Source organism: Sinocyclocheilus rhinocerous, unplaced genomic scaffold (assembly GCF_001515625.1).
Source record: "Sinocyclocheilus rhinocerous isolate Xijiao unplaced genomic scaffold, SAMN03320098_v1.1 scaffold3806, whole genome shotgun sequence".
NCBI classification, from domain to species: domain Eukaryota; kingdom Metazoa; phylum Chordata; class Actinopteri; order Cypriniformes; family Cyprinidae; genus Sinocyclocheilus; species Sinocyclocheilus rhinocerous.
The window spans coordinates 40,454-49,452 of NW_015658737.1; the positions used below are offsets into that span (position 1 = coordinate 40,454).

The 8,999-nt window shown below is 37.4% G+C and overlaps 1 protein-coding gene across 4 annotated transcripts in view; it reads right to left on the reverse strand.

The window, feature by feature from the left end:
• Positions 1-183: 183 nt before the first annotated feature.
• LOC107722845 (E3 ubiquitin-protein ligase rnf213-alpha-like) overlaps positions 184-8,999 on the reverse strand; it is a 114,572-nt gene continuing 105,756 nt past the window's right edge. For all 4 annotated transcript variants that reach the window (XM_016531338.1, XM_016531336.1, XM_016531337.1 and 1 more), the window contains 12 exons: positions 7,080-7,254; positions 6,889-6,983; positions 6,313-6,564; positions 5,870-6,002; positions 5,550-5,633; positions 4,563-4,743; positions 3,598-3,799; positions 3,373-3,450; positions 2,921-3,118; positions 2,061-2,150; positions 1,803-1,981; positions 184-861 (listed from right to left, as the gene is read on the reverse strand). In XM_016531338.1, the coding sequence (XP_016386824.1) occupies positions 642-861; positions 1,803-1,981; positions 2,061-2,150; positions 2,921-3,118; positions 3,373-3,450; positions 3,598-3,799; positions 4,563-4,743; positions 5,550-5,633; positions 5,870-6,002; positions 6,313-6,564; positions 6,889-6,983; positions 7,080-7,254 (1,887 nt within the window). In that variant the 3' untranslated portion in view covers positions 184-641. The remainder of the gene's footprint in view (positions 862-1,802; positions 1,982-2,060; positions 2,151-2,920; positions 3,119-3,372; positions 3,451-3,597; positions 3,800-4,562; positions 4,744-5,549; positions 5,634-5,869; positions 6,003-6,312; positions 6,565-6,888; positions 6,984-7,079; positions 7,255-8,999) is intronic.

The following is an 8,999-nucleotide window of genomic DNA, read 5'->3' on the forward strand; positions in this document are numbered from 1 at the left end:
CATTACGTTGCTGTCTTGCCGCCAGCCAATCGCTGCATTGCTGATCGTGGTTTCGAGTATTGATACATCCCTTTACGGGGGACACGAGAACGCGCAGTAGACAACTTAATCCAGATATTTTAATAAAATCCGCAAATTCGTTTGAAGAACCAAATTAGCCAGAGATCAGTTATCACGATTAGAAGATCTGGTATCTTTCAAATCATCTCAGATGTATTAAGCAAGGTACGAAGAACGGGCCCCAGGTCTGGGCTCATGATGTGGAGTGTATATTTCAACAATCAACAGTCCACATTCTCAAATGAGTGTATGTATCTTAAAGTAACAAGTAAACAAATAAAGAAGGAATAGTTAAACAACTGTTAGCAACTTCAAAAACAAAACACAAAAAAAATTACAGAAAAGTATTTGTTTTGAACTTTTTATACTTTGTAATAAGCTGTATTGTACTTGCTAACTATCTGAGAGATTACTTTGACAGATTGCACAATATTACGGTCCCAAAACCCTTCAAGCAATATTACAGTATAAAGTGCTGTATATAAGGAAGCAAATATGCAGCAGCATACTGTGCTGCATACTGTTTCTCAAGTGCACAAAAGGCACTATTTTTAAATGTCTGTACTGATGTCATTTGTAAATCAAATCAAAGTTTTCCCTGATATGAGAGTGACTGGGTAAGACAACAGAAGTACTTCATCCAGAATCGATCTTTGGTTTCTTTCTTGTCTGAGAAGAACAGAGAACTTCCATGTGTCGGTGTATTGTGAGAGCAGGATCTCTTCAGGGAAGAACTCGTCCACCTCAGGAGGAATGTCCAGATCTTTACGCTCCATGTAGGACACAACAGTGTCTTTAAGACTGGAAGACAGACAGAATTTAATGAGTTATGTGCAACAAGAGCTTTACAGTGCACATCACCACAATATTATCAAGGCTCCCACAGATTCTGCTCTGCAGATTCCTTTAGAATACAAAACCCATTCACAAACTTCCCCATATTTCCCTGCCAATCGTATGTTCATGAAATATTTGATTAACTTGATTACCTTTGATTAACTTGATTATAGTATTTTTAGTGCCACCACATTCTTATGGAATTTCTTGTAAACTGCATTCAAATTTGTGGGCGATTAAAAAAAAAAAAAATTATATTCAGACATTTTTTTTTAACATTTTGGTCAAAAACTATATATATTAATGATACAGACATTTTTATGGATACATGCCATGGACACTTCAATAAAACAGATTCATAAATAAATACTATACTGTTTTCCCACCCCCAGTGTAAACAGTGAAACTTTATCTTTCTAGTTGAGTGTTCTTAAGCCTCTGTATCACACAGTTTACTCAGTTTCATGCTTTGGATAGCCTTTCCTAGCATACTGAAAACCATTGTGTCAACTATATATAATCACTTGACATAAATACATGGTTAATTCAGATATTACTTTCATTTCTTGAGGGTAATTTGGTGTGATTGCTTCTCACTGAGAGGGCTTAGTGGAGGATCAGTTCCACAAAACCAGTCAGCAATTACTTAGTTTTACAAGCCTTCAGTACAAAAAACAAAAACAAAACAAAACAAAACAGCTATTGCTATAACTTGCAGTTCAGTAATTGAGTCAAATGTTGAGTCTGATTAATTCAGTGAATTTATTCAGTAAAGGATTTGTCAGACTGATTCAAAACAGTAATGTGAGTGAAAAGAAATCAATGAAAGGTGTTCATTCAAGTAGTCTGTTTGTGAATCAGACTACACTAGCATTGCAGCACTGGTAATATTCCTCAGGTCTCACCCCCAGTCAGGCCTAAAGGTGTCCATGGCTTTTGGGTTCTTCAGGACCAAAAGCAGAAACTCATGCATCTCCAACAGGAAGGCATCAGCGCTGGACTTTGTGAAAAAACTAGTGAGCAGTATCTTGTGTTCCTCCTGCAAAGGCTTTTTGTACTCTTTGCTGATGCCCACAAACGGGTCCTGAAGAGAAGATGAACAGTCATCATCACATAAAAACTCATTGAAAGCACAAAACAGAATACTATGTTGAGTGTCTCACCCTCTTCAGACGTAGCATTGTCTCTGATTTCAGAGAGCTGAGCAGCTGCCACAACACCACACAGTGTTTCAGGCTGCACCTACTTAATGCCTGCACACAGAATTATAACTTACAGGTATCATACATTGCCAGAAAACAGATTAGGGATTGAAAAGTTATCATGGACTTTTTCTATTGAAAAAGCAGAAATGATAGAAATCTATGACTTCCGCTTCAGAGAAGCTAGTTAAATGTGACAGGGGTCCATAAAGTGTCACCCTATGGAATGACTGTTCTTAATTTCAGTGTGCTACTTTTTAATTTGATTATGAATAGTATGTAGGTCTTTTTTTAGCATCTTGCGTCACAAACACTGTGCTTTTAAAGTAACATCAAGGTATTTCAACTTTTAAATATATCAAGGCCTCTACTGTTTTTTATTTTAACACAAGAATGTGTGTTAACCCCCCTAAGAGAAACTCGACTGATCATGACATTAAACCAATCTAACTATACAGGGATTCCTTAAGACCAGTGAGGATAGCATCATATTGCTATATGATGCTATCCAACTATACAGGGATTCCTTAAGACCAGTGAGGATAGCATCATATTGCTATATGATGCTACTGTTTTTTATTTTAACACAAGAATGTGTGTTAACCCCCCTAAGAGAAACTCGACTGATCATGACATTAAACCAATCTAACTATACAGGGATTCCTTAAGACCAGTGAGGATAGCATCATATTGCTATATGATGCTATCCTCACTGGTCTTAAGGAATCCCTGTATAGTTAGATTGGTTTAACTGCTCCATTGGTTTCACCACTGCTCCAAAATAATACATTTAATAAAGAAAGTGTGTGTTCATGACCAACCTTGAAGACATGTGGGGCCATGTGGTCAGTCATCTGCAGCACCTCCTTCAAATAAGTGGCCAGCTGCATGTGTGGCTCTCCCCCCGTCATGGCGAGGAAACCCATGGCCAGTTCAACTGTGGACAGGGCCTCACACACGTCACTGTAGGACTGCAGCTCCTTCTCAAGGTCGTACTGTGTCAGAGGCTGCAACGACTCCTTTTGATACACAATCACATGACAGCTTGCGACATGTATTAAAATGGTCAAAATATATCTCTGCATTGTAACCATGGATTTAATTAAATGTACAATTTTAAAAGTTGCATTTAAACAATATTAATATTCATTAAGAGCATTTCGAACAATGGACCAACATCTAAAAATAACATAACCGATACAATGTATAAGATACAGATTTAAATGTATTACGCTAAAAAAACATTTATAATTAAAAAAATAATATAACTTACTTGTTGAACTTTGCCCTTAACATCTTTAAATATGATCTCATAATTTCTGTCTTGTCTGTTCACCAGTGTCGGAATACCCTGAAACACGAAGAAACAAAAACACAAAACAAAACAAATAATTATAATTTTACTAATTTATTTACTCTACTGATTGTCAAGCCTGAAGAACTCCTAAAAAACACATCTGAACAGGCATTTTTCAGCTCTTGTGGTGCTGTGACATACATTAAGGGTGATGTGTGGTTTGCCCTGTAGAAAGCGGGTGAGGATCTGCTGCTGAATCTTGGGTAGGTCGTACTCCTCCAGAGTTTCCTGCCCACGCTCCATCCTATATTGGCAGCTGGACAGCACCAGAGGCAGAAGATCCCTCTCATACTCATAACGGATCACGTGCAGCTCTGTCAGGTCAGCTGGGCTTACCGTGTAACTAGAAGGAAACAAAACAGAGAATGGTATGGATAGATGGGTGCCTAACTGGGAAATTGGGTATGGTGGGTTTAAAGTTGCAAATTTAACTGCTAGCTCACAGTGACTCAGGGTTCTGAGTGTTGTGTTTTTTTTTTTTCAGTGTTGCTATGTGGTCCCTAGGTTAATATAATGTTATATTTTATATTATTATATTATAATATAATATTACATCACTAAGTAATATTGTGGTCTTTAGTTATGACTCAGAACCCTCCTTCTGTAGGTGTTTTTTCACTCATCCAGCATCAACAGGTGTTTTATCATATGCAAAGTGAAAACTGTAAGTCCGATCATTCATCAAAGTAATAGTACACCTCTATTATTCACAAGCCACATGATTTGAAATGTTTCAATGAAATTGGATTTTTTTTAAAAATTGTTTTTAAATTATTGGTCTATTTAGTACTTGTGTTTCATTGTAACAGCAAAATAATTTGGTCTATTTAATGACACTGTCTTTAAGAACATGTAAATTTGCTGAACGGTCAATAAGAATAAAACAGTAAACATCTGATGACTCATGGTATGAAATATCTCTCATAGCCACAAACGGTACAGGATGAGTTACACCATGATGATTAATACTTAAGGTTATAGGTTTTCTGAACTCAATAACTTCAGCAGTGACTACTATATCAAACACCACAAATACATGGGAATAAATTTGCTCTACTACATCAAACACCACAAATACATGGGACTAAATTTGCTGAATCTCTTACCCAGACTCCTCTCCAGAGTATCTTTCAACAGTGTAGATAAGGTCGTTGTGCAGGGTGATGAGGTAGCTGACGAGGGCAGTGGAGCACAGGCCCAGGCCGCTTCTTTGCGGCAGCAGAACCTGCAAGTCTGCGTCCAGACCCAGTTCCTCCCGAGTGTAATCGTCCAGCAGCTTTATCTCTCCTGACACAAACAGACCATCTCATGCATCGCTCATCAATGGAAAAAATAATAGACATTTGTCTAAGAAATGACTGCACAGTGGTCTAAAGTGGAAAGAAAGTGGTCAAGACAGTGGAAAGAATAAGTCTGTGAATGTGAATTCTGCACTGATTGCACTCATAAAATGAGGTCTGATCACAATTTAATGAACAATTATAGACAAACACAATCTGACTAAACTAATAACGCACATTTAACATTTATATTGAATACATTATTTAATCACTAAAAGTGTATGGTGGAGAAAGTAGCAATTGAATTTTCTATATTTGTAGACAGGGTATCTTACCTACTTATTTATGAATAATAGGTCTTTAGCAATGCTAAAGCCTTGTCCAGCTTTGTGCATCTCTGCAATGTGTTTTTAAATATTTTAAGAATCTTTCTTTAAAAAAAAAAAAAAGGATTTGTCAAGTCACGTCAAGTCACCTTTTTTGATGGTAACCAGGCTTTGTGTGACTGGGCAGAGCACCCACACTTCCAATCTCATCTCCTTAACTGACTTCAATTAGCTTTTAATTTTCAATTAGTCGTAACACAGAGGTTCACTTATAGTGCTTTATCCAGCCTGCTCTGTCAATGACCAGTCAGTGTCTTCAATAACATTTTGAAAAGTACAATGTTTTGTGTTATTAGTTAAGTCAGACTGTGTTTGTCTATAACTGTGACTTGATGAAGATCAGACCACATTTTATGAGTAATCAATGCAGAAATCCAGTTAGAGTTCACAAACTTATGCTTGCAATTGTAGGTAGGAGTTGGTTTACCTGTGGTAGCCAGAGATACCCTGATTTGGTTCCAAGTTGATATAAAAATTTTTATGCGCTTTTCATACCAAGCAGTGAGTGAAGCTGTTGAATGAAAACATGGCACAATCAGTATGTTTGCAATGAAAGTAAACTTTATTAATAGAGAAATGGCATATGCTTGCATGACTGCTGATTTGGGACTACATTTGTGCTGAAATGGGTAAATCAACCATCAATAAGCGTATGAAATTACAAACAATGAAATGATCAATCATGAATATCTCCATACTGACTCAACACTTTTCCATGGTAAATCATCACTAATATATGGTAGGTACCTGCTTTCTGATTTTGCAGGAACTCGCCAATGGTGTTGTGGTTAAGCTCTGTCATGTTATGGAACATCTTTACCAAATCCCTCTGGAGAACCAAGATGTCCGGAAGGAACCGCACCATCCGTAGCTCTGCTTCCTGAAATATACAGCTTTACAGTTTCTGTTTTCTCTACATGCCATTATTTGAATACAGATTTTTCCCACTCTGTTTTATTACTGCAGATAAACCCACCACTAATCAGTATGTTAAAACAAAATAAACTATGGCTGGTCCTTCATATGACAGTAAGACTAACATCAAAGTCGACCAGACTATGCTAATGGTCAAAGGACTGTCTACACAACATAAACAATCTGCCTAGAAAGCAGGCATCATGAACTGCAGTCTCGAACTGGTTGAACTGGTAGTTCAACTAATGAGATACTGTGGTTAATACATATCTTACCCTCTGAAGGAACTTCCAGAGCACTGGCAAGGTGTCCCGGCCACTGTTTTGCTCCACAATGTGGGTCAGACTCAACATTGAGACCTTCCTCCTGCAGCTCCAGATGGATGAATTATGGATGAGGGAGTTCTGGGGCAGAGAGCGCAGGAACAGCCCTGGTTCCCCAAATGTCAACTTCATCACTGGATTAGAAGACACTCGCTCATCTTTCCTGATGAAGGCGTTCACTTCCTTTAGCTGAAGCTCCAAAACCTGAGAGAAAGATCAAAGAATGGAAAGTAATAATCAGCTAAGGGTTATGAGAAGTACTCTACTCTGAGGTCATTAATGCAACAATTAATCAACCATTCAGCTTTCGCTTTTATGTTAGGTCCAGTGTTATCAAACAACTACTCAACAATGAAAAATGTTTTTAACTGTTAATAAATTGGTTGATCTATTTCAGAGGCAATGAAAAAGGAGGGAAATAAATGGAAAATCAACCATGATTTACACATCTAAAACTAAGATGCAAAAAACTTTAAGTTGCATAATTCATTCTGGGTTCTGTGTACTAAAAGATGACACGTTGCTCACCTTCAGCTGATGTGTGATAACATCAGTATTCATGGCATTTTCCCATCCATTTCTTGCATCTTTAGTGAAAAGGTTTGGATCATAAGGAACAGGCCCTGTTTAGAATAACAAAATGTTATATTTCTTGAATTTCTGAGGCAGGAGATCAATATGGGAAGTGACAAATATAAAGTGAGGTGTGGGACTCTTACACTGGCTGGACTGATGGGGATCCAGTAGACTGTGGATGGTCAAATGGATTGTACCGACTGTATCATCCAGCCCCTTGCCTAGAGCTCTGCTCAGCTGCTCCATGTCCTTCAAAAGATGGGCCATCAGGAATGGACCAGGATCCAGCACAGCAGGCTTGATGATCTGCCTGACACTCTTAAGAGAAACATTCAAGAATATGGGATGAATATAGTAAAAGGTGCTCTCGGTAAGTTTTTATGTTTAAGTTTGGCTGGATTTACACCAGAGCTGGGTTCGGTTCTTAATATAATTCCTCAGTTCTTCAAACGCATGTGTGTCTGGATTGAGTTGTCTGATACAATTGTATCAATACTCAAAACCACAATCAGCATATGATATATATTTAAAAATGCAATGAACTGTGTATATATATATATATATATATATATATATACACACACACATACACACACACATGACGCGATGCCAAGTATGGTGTCCCATACTTGGAAATTGTGCTCTACATTTAACCCATCCAAGTGCACACACACACAGCAGTGAGTAGTGAACACACACACACCGTGAACTAGGGCTGTGCGATATTGAAGAAACAGCGATATGCGATACCTTGTTTAATACTGCGATATTCAATATGCGATACGATAGGCCTATTGCTTTAAGTGAGTGAAATCATTTAAAATCATATTTACAAATATTTTAAAGCTGAAAATTATATAACCAATATATACGTTTCATTTTCTTTCTTGGAAAAGAGAGCATCACTACACCTTCTGAAAGTGACCAGCAGTGTTTTAGCATTACATAAAAAGCAATGTCACAAATCTGAAAATGTAATTTTAACATCACTGTAAACAAAAAAATAAAAAAATTAATGCCACTATATAATTAATGCACGATTCATCGAAATTAAACAGCAATCTGCAAAACTGCGATTTGGCAAAGACTGCGATTTTTTCATGCACAGCTTGTCAGTAAAGTATGGTTCTGTGATCAGTAGTAAATACTGCTCCATCCAAAGAAAATGCACGTCGTTCCAGGAAGTCCTTATCGCTGTAGCTGAATAGAAGATTGAACTGCTTTCATTGATTCAACATGACTAATAAACACACGACTATGACCATATATGGTTTATGAGTTCTTATTATAATTATCATAATAAAGTATATTTATAATGCAGTGCTAATCGACATATCCTTTATCACTGCGTAGAATACTATGAAATAATATGTTGCGTGTCTTATTCTGCGTAAGAAGCCACATCGTCTCATGGAAGGATTTTATTTCAAACACTCGACTGACATTATAAAGTGATTTTGGAGTAAAAACATGTTATTAAATGTTGTCTTTTGTTGGACAAGATGTTCATAAATGCTTCTCATGTTTGGAAGATGTTTGACACGTGTTGCTTTTTCAAATGCACGTTATAAGCGACTCAAACTCGCAGTGCTTTCAGATAAAGCAGTATTTACAACTGATCACAGAGCCATACTTCACTGAAATGCTGCACATAACAGCCTTCCCTATTTCATAATCGCACTAAACCAGACAATTTGTGATTTCGATTAGATTTCGATGTAGCCCCACTTAAGACATAACCGACTGTGTGTGTATTTGACCATCCGAGTGTAATAAGGCGCGGAAGAAAACTGAAGCAATCACACGCTATCCGAGAGACGGTTTGTGTGCACGCTTCAGGTGTGTGTCAGACAGAGAGTTGTTTTCTGCAACTTATTGCACTTTAAAGGGGTCATATAATGCGATTTAAATTTTTCCTTTCTCTTTTGAGTGTTACAAGCTCTTGGTGCATAAAGAAGATCTGTAAAGTTGCAAAGACTAAAGTCTCAAATCCAAAGAGATATTCTTTATAAAAGAGTCAGCCACACCTACCTAAAACGGCTCGTTCTAACACGCCCCCACAT